Source organism: Chinchilla lanigera, unplaced genomic scaffold, assembly GCF_000276665.1.
Source record: "Chinchilla lanigera isolate Chin_1 unplaced genomic scaffold, ChiLan1.0 scaffold00123, whole genome shotgun sequence".
NCBI lineage: Eukaryota > Metazoa > Chordata > Mammalia > Rodentia > Chinchillidae > Chinchilla > Chinchilla lanigera.
In genome coordinates this window covers 3395813-3409674 of record NW_004955524.1, presented here as the reverse complement: position 1 = coordinate 3409674, position 13862 = coordinate 3395813, and the positions used below count along the sequence as shown (strand labels likewise).

The 13862-nt window shown below is 61.8% G+C and overlaps 1 protein-coding gene across 1 annotated transcript in view; it reads right to left on the bottom strand.

The window, feature by feature from the left end:
* The window catches only part of Jak3 (Janus kinase 3), a 12124-nt gene extending 2344 nt beyond the window's left edge, over positions 1-9780 (bottom strand). The window contains exons 1-21 of the mRNA XM_005409547.2: positions 9488-9780; positions 7850-8052; positions 7520-7643; positions 7224-7335; positions 7002-7147; positions 6510-6804; positions 5800-5922; positions 5580-5737; positions 5350-5461; positions 4992-5178; positions 4693-4820; positions 4463-4594; positions 4067-4151; positions 3167-3294; positions 2362-2494; positions 2066-2217; positions 1818-1968; positions 1136-1275; positions 859-1048; positions 347-471; positions 97-269 (exon numbers count right to left, since the gene is read on the bottom strand). Of these exons, the coding sequence (XP_005409604.1) occupies positions 97-269; positions 347-471; positions 859-1048; positions 1136-1275; positions 1818-1968; positions 2066-2217; positions 2362-2494; positions 3167-3294; positions 4067-4151; positions 4463-4594; positions 4693-4820; positions 4992-5178; positions 5350-5461; positions 5580-5737; positions 5800-5922; positions 6510-6804; positions 7002-7147; positions 7224-7335; positions 7520-7643; positions 7850-8033 (2978 nt within the window). The 5' untranslated portion in view covers positions 8034-8052; positions 9488-9780. The remainder of the gene's footprint in view (positions 1-96; positions 270-346; positions 472-858; positions 1049-1135; positions 1276-1817; positions 1969-2065; positions 2218-2361; positions 2495-3166; positions 3295-4066; positions 4152-4462; positions 4595-4692; positions 4821-4991; positions 5179-5349; positions 5462-5579; positions 5738-5799; positions 5923-6509; positions 6805-7001; positions 7148-7223; positions 7336-7519; positions 7644-7849; positions 8053-9487) is intronic.
* Between the last annotated feature and the right edge of the window lie 4082 nt (positions 9781-13862).

Sequence of the window (13862 nt, the reverse complement as noted above, 5' to 3'; positions counted from 1 at the left end):
GAGCGGGAGCGGGTGGAGGAGGGGCCAGAGCTGACAGGGGCGGGGCCGAGGGCGGGGGCGTGGTCAGCGCGCTGCGGGCGGGCGGGGCACACGCACCAGAAGATGGGGCTCTGGCCCGGCTCGCGCACCACGTAGTAGTCCTTGTCCAGCGGCAGCAGCTTGGCGAGCCCGAAGTCGGCGATCTTGACGTGCGCCTCGCTCTCCACCAGGATGTTGCGAGCGGCCAGGTCGCGGTGCACGCAGCGGCAGGCGCCCAGGTACTCCATGCCCTGGGGGTGCGGACGGCGGGCACTCGCGGGGTGCTCCCGGGGACCCGCCCACCCGCCTAACCGCCGCGCCCGCGCACCTTGCAGATCTGCGTGGCGAACAGCAGCAGGCGGCCGGCGTCCAGGCGCGCGCGGTGGCGCCGCAGGAAGTCGCGCAGGCAGCCGCAGGGCAGGTACTCCATCACCAGGCGCAGGCTCTGCCGGCCTGCGGGAACAGCACAGCCCGCGCTCAGCGGGCAAGCACCCGCCACGGGCCGCGGCAGGCCCTGCCCGCGGAGGCTGAGGCAGGTGGATCTCCTCGAGCTCCGGGCCAGGCAGGCAGCCGGGCCTAGACAGTGAGTACTAGGCCAGCCTGGGCTATATGGCGAGACCTGTCTCAAAAATCATTCCGCCCGCCCATAAAAACAGCCAGCCATGGTGGCGCACACCTGTCATCCCAGCGCTCAAGAGGCTGAGGCAGGAGAATCTCCTCGAGTTCAAGGCCAGCCTGAGCTACATAGCAAAACCGTGTCTTAAAAAAACCGAAGAGTTGCCCAGCAGGACTGAACCCGTGGCCGGAAGGTGTCCAGGCCTTGGGGCCATCAAGGCTCACCGGGGCCATAGCTGACGCCGCGGTACTTGACGATAAAGTCGTTGTGCAGCGCCTTCAGGATCTGCACCTCCCGCTGGAAGTCCCTCTGCTGCTCCGGCCCACTGTGCTGCAGCTGCTTCACGGCCACCAGGGCGCCCGTGTTGTCCCCCAGCGGGTCGTAGCGGCACAGCTCCACGCTGCCGAAGTTGCCCTGGGGACCGAGGGAGGCAGCGAGTCCTGCGCCCGCCAGGCCCGCCCCCAAGCCACCCCCAAGCAGCCCCCCGCCCGGCGGCCGCACCTTGCCCAGCTGCGAGATGTACTTGAGGTGCCGCTCCTCGAAGATCGTGGGGTCCTGGCAGGCGTAGAGCTGCGCACTGCTCCACAGCCCGTCCCGGGGCCCCAGGGCATCAGGCGCGGGGTCGGAGAGGAGCTCGTAATCTGGGTACACAGGCGGGCAGCACAGTTGGTCCGGGCCCTGCCCCTGAGCCCTTCGGCTGCACACTTTCCTCGGTACAGCCAGGCCACGTGAGCCAGAGGGCGCCCCTGGGCAAAGCAGCCTCCTTGAGCAGTGCACACCCTGTGCGACCGCACACAGCTGCCGAGGCCACAGGGAGACAGCCGCCGTGAGTGAGGTCCTGTGACCGAGCTGCAGGTGAGACGGGCAAGGTGGCCACTATCATGGCCCACGGGAAGCTAGCACGGGGCGCCCACGCCCTCGCTCGCATCCCCTGGGACCCAGCGGGGCCCAAGGCCTTTGAGTGGGCTCAAGGCCAGCCTGCTACTTGGCATAGCCCTGTCGCAAAAAAGAAGAGGAGGAGGAAGAAAATAAGCACATTTGAGGGCTGCAGATGTGGCTCAGCACAGAGGCCCTGGGCTCGGTCCTCCGGGGCAGGAGCGGCGGAGGGGTGCGCGGGGAGGGGAGGGGCGGACCCCGGGGCCACGCCCGCGCAGCTGTGCGCCCCGCCCCGTGGCCCGCGCACCTGAGGTGCTGAGGCTGTTGAGGTCCCGGATGACGGCGCGGAAGCTCGGCCTGCGGCCCGGCTCGTAGTCCATGCACTGGCGGATCAGCGCGGCCAGCTCCGTCCACCTGGGCGCCGGCAGCTGCCGCCGCTGCTCGTAGAACTTGAGTTTCTGCAGCGCAGGGGCAGCGCGGTCACCGCCACCCTCGGCAGGCCCGGCCCGCCGCCCCGGCCGCGCTCGCGTTCAAGGGCCCCGCGGCCGCTCTGACCTTGGCAGGATCCAACGAGCGGACGGGCACCGGGGCCCCGCTGAAGACCTCCCAGACCGTCGCTCCAAAGCCCCACTTGTCCGCCTCGGGGCCCAGCATCCGGGCCTCATCAAGACACTCGGGGGCCACCCAGGGGATCCTATCGGTCAGCACTGAGGACAGGGACGGGTCAGGGGCGCGACAGAGGCCTCTGTCCTCCCAGGGGCTCAGCATGGGGCAATGGCAGCGAGGGTTTGATAAATAGATACCCCGGCACACTCCTATACACCCTGCAAAGCCCACCCACAGACACTCACTTTCCAGGCTCAGCACAGTGGGGCTGACACCCGGGTCACTGAGCTTGATGAACGGTGGGCTCCCGTCGGCCCCCTCCCGCGCCAGCAGCACCTTCCGGGCTGAGACATTGCCATGAGGGAGGCCTTTGTCCTCCTACAGGGAAGGGCCAAGAAGGATTTGTTGGCAGAGCTGATGTCTGGCAAACTCCTACACACCCCTCAAAGCCCACCTGGTACTGCCCAGAAGTGCTCCAGCCCTTCCCTGGCACCCTGTCTCACCTGTGCTCACCTGGCCTTGTCCTTTCCCTTCTCAAAGGCAGCCCTCCCCACTATGCTCCCCACTGGCTTTGGGACAAAATCAAAGCTCCTGAGCCTCGCACTCAAGGCCCCTGCTCACTCTGCTCTTGAGCTGCTTTTACATCCCCACCCTGGTCTCCTGCCAACCGAGCTGCCTGCCGGGGCTTGGGATGTGCAACATGCTTTCCAGCCTCTGCCTCGGTTGTTCCTCAGTCTGACAGGCCACCCTTCCTTGCTCCTCTTGATGAACTCCTACTCAAATGTCAAAGCCCAACTGCAATGTGCCTTCTTTGGGTAAGTCTTTCCCCCTTGCCCAGGCCTCACTCACTCCTCCCCCTGACATCAGGTGACCAGGTGACCAGTTGTCCCCTTCCAGTGCTGGCTCATATGCAGCTCCTTCATTCTCAAATTCCCTCCCCTTCCTCCATACCAAACTCCTATCCATGCTGTAGAGCCCACACTCCATTCCCCCCTTCCAGAGGAAGCTGCCCCTGGGCATGGCAGGTACAGGAGGCAGAGGAGCACTCACCAAATAGTTGAGGGCATAGGCCAGCTGCTTGGTCACCTGCAGCTTCCAGCTAGCAGGCACCAGGTGGCCGCGCTTGCACAGGTAGGTGTCAATGGCGCCCAGGGGTACAAACTCCTGCACCATGGTGCCTGGTGTGGGGTAGGGGTGGGAGGAGGAGGGCGCTGTGTGCGCCGGCTCTGCCCCAGGGCACCCCACTGCTGTCCTCTGCTCGTGCCCCCCCTGCACAGGTCAGACTCACATTAGACAACTGAGAACCAGAGTGATGGAACCAAGGCTCAGAGAGGTTGTGCGGCCTATGCCAAGATGAACAGAGCTCGCACACAGGTGGGCGTGAGGTGTGGCTGGCACCGCCCACCTTCCAAGCTCCAGACCCAGTGTTCCTCCTCTGGGGAAGCTTTTTTTTTTGGTCTTTTTGAGACAGGCTCTCCCTATGCAGTTGAGGCTGGCCTTGAGATCACTTTGTAGCCCAGGCTGCTCTCGAACTTGCAATGATCCTCCTGCCTCAGCCTCCCGAGTGCTGGGATTACAGGCATGTACCACCACACCTGGAGTTGGGGAAGCCTTTTGAACTGCCTGGTGGGGTCTGCGGTGTGCAACACACATTCTAGCTTACCAGCCTTTGCCTAGGGAATTTCTTATCTTGATCAACTCCTACTCAAACATCAAACCCCCAACTCCAATGTGCCCTCTCTTGGGGAAGCCTTTCCCAGTACCTTCATACCTCAGAGCCTGTACACATGCCGCTTCTTCACCCCAAAATGACCTCCAAACTCCCATGCACACTACAGAACCCACCCTTCCTTCCCCCGCCCACAGAGGGAGCCACCCGGGAAGGGACGGAGCCACTGGGGGTGGAAGGGGCAGCGGGTGCGGGGGAGGCAGGGTCGGGCGGCATCTCACTGTCTCCAGCCATGCACACGCCGTGCAGCAACACCAGGTGCGGGTAGGACACTTGGCTCATCAAGCTGGCTGCTTCCAGGAAGGACTAGGGGGAGGAGCAGATGTATGTATCCCAGGAGGCCATGCGGCTCTGACTCCGTGTCCCCCACTGGTGCACCAATGATTTTTGTTTTTGAGGTCCTGGGGATTGAACCCAGGGCCTCTGCACTGAGCTACATCCACTGTACCCTTTGTATTTCTTTTATTTTGAGACAAGGTCTAAGTGGCCAAGGCTGGGCTCTAACCTGAGACCCTCCTGCCTCAGCCTCCCAGGTAGCTGGAACTGCAGATGTGTGCGGCCACACGGGCTGTGTGCTTCCCGAATGTTCCTGACTTCTCCGCCCCGCCCATCCTCACCTCCACGAAGTTCCTGTGCTCGGAATCCAGCACCTTCAGCAGCACCTGGGTCTCCCTGGCCTCGCCGTCCACGATCTCGCGGCGGGAGCCACGGTAAATCTTGGTGAAGGAGCCGTGGCCCAGGTTCTCATGCTGGGGGCAGTGGGGACAGCAGGAGCAGCCCGTGAGGGGCCACGCTGGACAGACAGGGAAACAGAGGCCCGGGAAGCCTACAGAGCCCCGCCCCGTACCCGTTGCAGGCTGTGGGGGGGGATCTTGTGGAAGGTCAGCTGGCTCAGCGTGGGCTGCGCCGGGGGCTGCGCGGGGCCGCCGGTGGCCGGGCCGCAGCCCCTCCGCACCACGATCAGGTTGGACTTCTCTAGGGGACAGAGCGGAGGGGGAAGCTGAGGTCAGAGGCCAGGGTCCCCAAGAGTGCAGGCCTCCCTGCACACGCGAAATCACAGCTTCCCCCCCACCCCACCCAGACCTGCACGTCTGCCCCGCTCCACCACCCAGGAGCTGCCACGGGCCAGGAAAGTCGGGGCCGCACCTTTGGGCGTGGGGGTGCAGCAGGCGGTGAGGCTCAGGGCCACGCCGTCCACGCGCAGCGCGCCCTCGCGGCAGGCGGCCAGGAGCTCCCTGAGGCTGCCGTGCGCCCGGCTGAGGCCGACCAGGAAGAAGCCCCCAGTGGGGTCGCGGCGGATGAGGCAGCCCTTGTAGTCGGGGCCCAGGGGTGTCTGCGAGGGAGGGCTCCCTAAGCGGCGTGTGGGGCTTGGATTTGAGATCCTCCAGCCTCAGCCTCCCGAATGGCTGTGATCGCAGGCGCGCGGCACCACCCTGGGCTCGGGCAGCACCCGCTCCAGCACCCACTCCGCGGCGCCGCCCCCCGGCCCCGGAGGAAAACCAACTTGGACACAGGCCGTGAGCAGAAAGCTGTCGAAGTCCTGTGGGCTGCGGCGGAGCACGTAGGAGCCCGGGACTGAGCCCCGGGCCTTGAGCTTGTGCACGGCGAAGTCCAGGCTGCGGGGCAGGCAGGACGCAGGGCGCGGCGGGGCGGAGGGACGCGGTCAGGGCTGGTCCGAACCCCGCTCCCTGCACAGCCCGCCGCGACCCCGGCCCCGGCCAGGCCCGCGCTCACGTGATGGGGCCGTGGCAGCGCTCGGCCACCTCCTCCAGCAGCCGCGGGGGCGCCACCTCCTTGCAGAAGAAGTGCCGCGCGTCGCACGTCAGGCGGAAGTAGCCGTCCACGAGCGCCGCGAAGGACAGCGCGGCGGGCAGCGCCGGGAACTCGGCCTCCTGCGGGGACGCCGTCAGCGCGCGCCCGGGCAGCGGCCCTCCCCCGGGGGGCCCGCACCCACCAGGATCTGGCTGTCGGCGCGCGTGACGGTGACCAGGCGGCGCTCCCCGGCGGGGCCCGCGTGCGGGGCCTGCTTCACGCTGACATCCACGATCTCCGGGAAGTCGCAGAACTGCTGGAAGGGCTGCGCGGGAATGGGGGGCGCTCGCCCGGGCCACGCCCCCGGAGCAAGCCACGCCCCCAGCACGGGCCACACGCCCCACCCCAACAGGCCACGCCCTGGGCACGCCCACTCCCTCCCTGGACACGCCCACACAGGCCCACTTTCCATCCCCTATGCCAGGACCCTCCCATGCCCAACAGTGAGGCCCACTCTTCCTGCCTCCCCTGCCAAATCTCGCCTCCTCGCTGATTGTACCCAGCCCTTGAGAGAGCCCCAGCTCCTCTTAGCCACGCCCACCACCCAGTCCCTGCCATTTCTGTCCCCGCCCCTTGGCCCGCCCCTTCTCTGTTAGCCCCACCCACTCCTGTTCGGTCCCCTGCCCGGCCCTGAACACGCCCATTTTGCTGCTCCTTCTCCGCTGACCACGCCCCTCGCTGGCCACGCCCACCGCCCGCCAAAGCCCCTCCCATTTCGGCTCCCGGCCGGTCTGAGCCCCGCCCACCCCAGTCTCCTCCTCCCGCCCGGCCAACCCTATCTTGAGCACCGCCCACCTCGGCGCCTGTGCGCGTCTTGGCCACGCCCCTCAGAGCCCCGCCCCAGCCTCGCACCTCCTGCTCCCCGGGGCTCCAGGCGATGCCGCTGCCCCCGGCCACGCGCAGCCGCCCCTGCACGTCCTGGCCGCCCGCGGCCCACGGGAGCCCCACGCGGAAGGTCTCGGTGGCCCGGGCCGGGTCCAGCCGCTCCAGGTCCATGACATACTTGGCCATGAGCGAGTGCCGGTCGGCCTGGCAGGCGACCACGCGGCCCAGGGCGCGGCGCACCGTCCTGCGGATCCGCTTGCGCGTCACGAAGCTCAGGCCCTGGATGAGGTCTCGCAGGCCGCGGGGCAGGCAGGACTTGTAGCTGCGGGGGACCCGGCCTTAGGTTGTGGGCACGCGGGCCACGGCCCGACGGGACTGGGGGCCGGGGCCCGCGCAGCCTTTGGGGGACAGCAGGCCTGGCTGCGCCTGAGCAGCTCCCGGTGGAGGGGGGCGGGGGCCCCGGGGACCCTGGGCTTGGCGTAGTGGCGCCCATGGGGCAGACCGCGCTCCGTGCCCCACCTGACGGTGCGCAGCATCTCCTGCGGCGGCCGCCCCTGCTCACAGGCCATCCGGGCCAGGTCCAGCACGGCCAGGCTGAGACACTCACCCTGCTCCTTGAGGCTGAGGCCCACGGCGAGGCGCCCACTCACCAGGTCACTGCGGTGCTGGGGACAGGTCACAGCGAGGGTCACCTGGAGCCCCGCCCAACCGTGCCCCCGATGTTACCCCGGGGACCCCCACCTGGGCAAAGAGATGTTCCAGGACAGGCAGGTCCACGATGGCGCTGGCCAGGTCCTTGCGGAGCCCGAAGCGGTAGCATTTCTCCAGCCCAAACCAGCTGGGGAAATAAAAACTGGGGCGGGGGTCCTGGGGTGAGGATGGCATGGGGGGTTGGCAGGTACTGCCACAGTTTGCTGTGTGACCCCTGGAAAGTGACCCACCCTCTCTGGGCTCAGTATCCCCACCTGTGTAATGGGCAGTGAGCATGCGGTCCAGGTGCAGTGATAATAGGGGTGATGGGTGGGGGTGCTTCCTACCGGAGCCTGTAGACCAAGATCTGGGTGCCCAAATCCTCCACCGAGAAGATGTGGCTTGGGGGGAACCAGCAAGACAAGTCCTCTGTGGCCAGCGCGAAGAGAGGGTGGTACACAGGCAAGATGCCTGTGGGGACCGCGTGTCAGCTCCCACCTGGACCCCAGTGTGCACTCCTAGGCCGCAACTTCCCACCTCCTCCTGAGCAAACTCCTACACACCCCTCAAAGCCCCAAGGGCAACGCTCACTCCTGCAGACAGCTACTTATTCCTGCCCCCAGTCCAGGCCCCCTACAGCCCTGTCTTTTGGGCCCAGCCCTTAGGGACCCGCTTACCGCTGGCTTTGGCAGCTTGCACACACAGCTCCTCAGCTAAGTGATCCCCAAAGGAGAAAGACAGGCGCTGGGGGGGCCCGGGGCCCCGAGGAGGCAGCAGTACATGCAGAGCCCCAGCCTCTGAGGATGAGAGGCTACAGGACCGCTGGGAAATCAGGGGTGTCTCCTCGCTCGGGGGCGCCATGAGAGCAACCTGCAGGGGCCTGGCGAGCACAGAGGCAGAGATGGTGACAGGCATAGGGACAGGCAGGGAAGGCACCTTGGTCCCCAGCGCTTGGCAGCACCAGGACAGACATCACCAGCTGACCACAGCTCGGGTGTACCTGACCCTCCACACCTCCCTGGCAACCAGCCCATCCCACCCAGGGCAGGCATGAGCAAGTGATCACAGATGCACTGATTTGCCTGACCAGGGACTGGAAGGGCGGTGCTGGCTTGCGCCTATGGGGGTTTAGAGGGACAGGGGGGGTGGTGCAGGGGTGGCCATCACTTCCTCTGCCCTGTCTGAGGCTGTGGCCGTGTGACTTGTGGTTTGGGAAGGGTCTGATAGGATGACTCGGCCTGGGAAACTTCGGGAGACCTGTCTCAACATAAACTGGGCTAGGGAATGGCTTGGCTTGAGGTCCTGAGTTCAGTCCCCTGTACGGCAAAACAAACCTGTGTTCTGAAATACCCCACATACACTGCTTGGGGTGGGACACTGTGTTAGGGTTTGTTGTTTGCTTGCTTGCTTGCTTGTTTGCTTGCTTGCTTGGTTTGGGGGATTGAGTCTTGCTGTTTTGTCCAGGCTGGCCTTGAACTCACTATGTAGCCTAGGCTAGCTCAATCCCACAGTGATCCTCCTGCCTCAGCCTCCCAGGTGTTGGGATGACAGGCATGTGCGTGCCACCACTCCCAATTTAGGACACAGGATTAATGTTTTAGGAAATTTACAGTAAGAGCCCCCTGCCGGGGTTGGGTAACGCCAGACTCTGGGTTCAGATCCCGGCCCCTCTGCAGAACAAGGATCCCAGGGACCCACTTCTGCAGCGGTGCCGGGGACTGACTCCCCTCCCTCACGGGAAGTGGCTGCCTGTGTACAGCCAGGCTCCATGTATCACCGTGGTTAATCCACATGATTTCGTGTAACCCTCAGCCAGCGTTTAGTAAGTACCTGTTAAACCACACAGGAAAAAACAGTGGGGAGAGAGGAGCACCCTGAGCACCCAGGCGCTCTGCTGCTGAGCCAAGTCCCCAGCACTTTTCAGGTTTGCGTATGGATCTCAGTAATTTGCCCGAGGATGGGCTTGAATTTGCAATCCTCTTGCCTCAGCCTCCTGAGTAGCTGGACTTACAGGCCTGCAGCACCACCACACCCAGCAAGAAACATGATTATTATTTCTAAGAGTGACAGTGGGAAAGGGAAAGTCCCTGGCCTCTGCTCCAGCCCAGGGCCAAGATGGGACCGCCGCTCCCCAGCGACAGCAGCCCAGCACGCATGCGCGAGGCTGGCCCGCGTGCTCGCACGGGCGGGGATCCCCGGCGCCCGTGAGACTGGTCTGAACTAGGCCCAGAGAGGGGCTGAGGGGCCCCAGCACCCTCCACCAGCCCTGCCAGCCCCCAGTGCCTGGCCAGAAACATGAGCCCACCCGCTCTTACCTGGCATGCGGGGACCCTGGGCTGGTGACAGGAAGGCAGGCTGACAGGAAGGCAGGCCCGGAGGCAGAGACAGGAAAGTCCCATTGCCGCCTTCCTGTGTGGGCCCCTCGGCTTCCTGAGAGCCCAAGCACTGTAATTTACCGAAAGTCAGGCCTACGTGGGGGCGGAAGGCGACAGGGCGAAGGCGACAGGGCCCAGCCGGGGAGGGGCAGGCTCGGCAAGGGGTGACAGCAGTAGCCGGGCGTAGTGGCGCACGCCTGTAATCCCAGTACTCGGGAGGCTGAGGCAGGAGGATCGTTGTGAGTTCGAGGCCAGCCTGGAGTACAAAGGGAGCTCAAGTCCAGCCTGAACCGCATAGCCAGACCGTGTCTCAAAAAAAAAAAGTCAAGGGGTGACAGCAGTGTCAGGGGCCCCGGCCCCATCAGGCTCTCAGCAGGGGTCCAGCCAGCCTGGTGCCTCAGTTTACGCCCCCGTGCACGCATGGGCTGTGTCCACTGTGAAACTCCTTTGGCACTCGGGGAAGGGGGCCGGTGCCCCTGCGAAGGAAGGAGGCCTAGCAGCCGCCCCCCCCCCCCGGCAAAAGTTTAGTCCCCTTTGAGGGACTTCTCCAAGGACTCGCGGCACAGCACTGAGGCCCCGGGCCACGTCCTCAAAAACCAAACAGCCAGGCGTGGTGGCACACATCTGTCATCCCAGCACTCAGGAGGCTGAGGCAGGAGGATCAGCACGAGCTCAAGGCCAGCCTGGGCTGTATAGTGAGACCCTGTCCCCAGGAGTTACTTCAGGGACCCTTGGAGCCCAGTGCAGGCAGGGAGGTGGGGGGAGCCGGGGCATCCTGGGAAGGCCAGTCTGTCAGGGTGGCAAAGGGTGGGCGGCGTGGCTTGAGACAAGGCCACAGCCTGTGGCCGGAAGCTGAGCCACGCTCCACTGCAGAAGTTTGATTTCACTCCGGTGGCTCTCCCAATGGGAAAGAAATGTGTCCCCACCCCAGCCCCGCGACATGTCAGCTCCTAGAAGGTCGAGTCTCTGGGGCATGAAGGACTCCTGGGTGTTGGTCTCTGGAATGGTTTGAGCATGAGCCACAAGGAAGTAGGGCTGAGACAAAGGTGGCACCTTCAGCCACAGAGCGGGGGACACGTGCCAGCCCCAGGAGGAACTTCCAGGGCAAAGCCAAGAACCAGTCCAACAAAAGCAACCTCAGTGGTTCAGGTATCAAAAAAGATTTCTTTGGTGGTAGTGGGGAGTGAAGCCGGCGCCTTCACATCCAGAAAACCCCTCGTCCTTTTTATCTTTCATTTTGAGACAGGGTCCTGTTAAATAGCTAAGTTGCCCAAGCTGGGCTTGTGATCCTCCTGCCTCAGCCTCCCAAGGTGCTAGGATTATAGGTGTGCGTTACTGCACATGGCAATTTTTGCTCTTTGCTTTTTTGCTGTTGTTTTTGTTTTTGTTTTTTGTTTTTCAGACAGGGTCTCCCGATGTAGCTCAGGCTGGCCTCAAACTCTCATGATCCTCCTGCCTCAGCTTCCTGGCGCTGGCATCACAGGTGTGCGCCACCACACCAGGCGTTACAGCTGTGTTGTCTGATTTGCCGCCAGGCATCTCTGTCATTCACGCTGCACGAAAGCACATTTCCGGCCCGGAGAGAACTCACTTGTATCCTGGGCACAAGCACTTTCAGCTTTAGGAAGAGCTGCGGCCTCACCGTCGGTGTCACCATCACCAGGTGTCATGGTGTGGATGGCGTCCCCAAAGGTCTCACGTTTTCATGGGCAGGAGTTTTGGAAGGTGACCGGGTCGGGTGGGCCCACAGCTGACTTCCTGTTGGGCGGGCAGGCCTGGTGGTAAGACGTGATCCCTGGGGGCGTGGCCTGGGTGGGCGTGGCCTGACTGGAGGGGGCAGGTCCGGCCTGAAGATGCCTGGGGCGTGGTCAGAGAGGGCGTGGTCTGGGGCGGTCTGGGGCGTGGTCTGAGGGGCGCGGTCGGAGAGGCTCTCTCCCCCTCCCCCGGGCTCCTGTCTTTGGGCTCTGCTTCCTCCTGGCCCGGCCCTGCGCCGCTGCCCGCCAGGCCCTGCCACCATGTTGCCTACCGTGCAAGACAAATGTCACCTCCTCCTTTGCATGTTAGGCCTTGAGTCTCAGCCCCAAGGGAAGAGACTGTGATGCAAGGCCATTGGATCCTGACGGGAGAATGACCCCAAGGGTCAGAGGCCGTGGACGCCTCGTGACAGCGCTGCTGCAAATCCGCTAGGGAGCCAGACCTGGCCTCTGCGGCGTGGCCGTGTGCCCTCAGCCTCTCACAGCAGGGACAGAAAGGATGTTTGGTGCAGTTGTGCAAATACACCTCTGTAAGTGTGAGGGCGTGTGTGACCTGCATAAGGGGTCGGTCCTCGGCGTTTGGAAGACCTCATGCATCACAGGACTGCTCATCACGATGTGTCCTCGTGCGGAGACTGAGGGACACCCAGCGAAACAGAACAGATCAAAATTTTTTAAAATAAATAAATAAAAGCCAGGCCACACATGGTGGTGCACACTTGTCACCCCAACCTGAGGCAGGAGGATCGCCGCAACTTCAAGGCCTGCCGGGGCTACATATGAGGCCCTGACTCAAAAAAAAAAAAAAAAAATGAGTAAAAAGGAAAAGCCAGGCATGGAGGCAACACCTGTAATCCCAGCACTGAGGAGGCTGAGCCAGGAAGATCTCTGTAAATTCGAGACCAGCCTGGGCTACATAGCAAGATCTTGTCTAAAAAAAAAAAAAAAAAAAAAAAAACAGAAAAAAAAAAAATGAGTGGCCTCGTGGTTGGGGCTGAGCACATTGTGGAGACTTTGGTGTGGGGACTCGCAGACCTTGTAAATCTCTGGCAGCAGGAGATAAAAATTCAGTCTCTTCAGTGGAGGAAGGGGAGATGACCCATGAACAGGTGACAGTCATCACAAGTGACAGGAAAACCTCATTTTCTAAGTGCAGACAGTAGCAGAGGTCCATTTGTAAGGAAAAGGAATGGCCCAGACTTACTGTGTCTTGAGAAAAAAAAAAATGTTTTAAGCTGATTTTGTGTCCTGAACCCGCTGTTTATATATATATATATTTTTTTTTTTTTAAGGTTAGAAGTACTATATTTTGCTTTTGTCTTTGTTTTTTTGAGGCAGAGTCTCACTATGTAGCCCAAGCTGGCCTCAAACTCATGGCGATCCTTCTGCCTCAGCCTCCCAAGTGCTGGGATATCAGGCACACACCACCACGCCCAACTCTTTACTTTAAGACAGAGTCTCTCTCTCTCTCTAAGTTATCCAGGCCAGGCCTGAACACAAAATCTTCCCTCCTCAGCCTCCCAAACAGCAGGGAATGCAGGCACATACCACCGGGCCAGCCACATTAAATTCTTACCACCAGAAAAAATAGAAGATGGAAAAAAAAATTTTAATCTCATTTGTAGCAGTAATGAAAGAAAAAAGTTAAAATATCGCTGGGGTCGGTATGCGTCACCTGAAAATTCCTACGTTAAGCCTTAGGGTGGGCTGGGGATGGAGCTCAGTGGCACAGCGCCTGCCTGGCAACCACAAGGTCTTGAGCTTGATTCCCGGTGCCAAAATAAAGAAATAAATGAACATAAGACACGAGGGTGTTGGACTTTTACACCGGGCCGGAGTTCGACCAGCCTGGGCTGCAAAGTGAGTTCAAGGCCAGCCTGAACTGCATCGAAAGGCCCTGTCTCTTTTCTCTCTTTTTTTTTTTTTTTTTTTAATTTGGTACCAGGAGTCAAACTCAGGACCTTGCGCTTGCTGGGCAGGCGCTTATGCGGCCTGAGACCCTGTCTCAAAAAGGAAAAAAACCAAAAAACTAATCCAAACCGAATTTGTCCACACATTTTTTACCGTCCTTACTTCCTGAGCAATAAAGTGTAATGACGATTGACTTGGCATTTTTACGCCAGCACCGTGCAGAGCTGACGGGAAATTAGCAAGAGGACCAGCGTGGATTCCGAGCAGGTGCAACACCGTGTCAGGGAAGATCCTGGAGCAGCCCGGGACTTTCGAGCCCTGGTATCACCCTGCTCTGGATACCTAGAGACAACTCTATGCAAAGAACTCTCCAGTTTGAAAATAAGAGACAAACAGTTCCACAAGAAAATCACCAAACTGGGCTTGGTGGTGCACACTGTCACCCCAGCACTCTGGGAGGCTGAGGCAGGAGGACCCCAAGCTCCAGCCCAGCCTGGGCTACTTAGTGACTTAGCCAGACCCTGTCTCAAAATAAGAGATACAAAGGGCTGGGAGTACAGCTACCGTGAAGGCCCCGGCAGTGGAAAAAAGGAAAACGGCTCAAAGATTTGAACAGATCTTTCACTACAGAGGTCTCTAAGGGGTCAGTC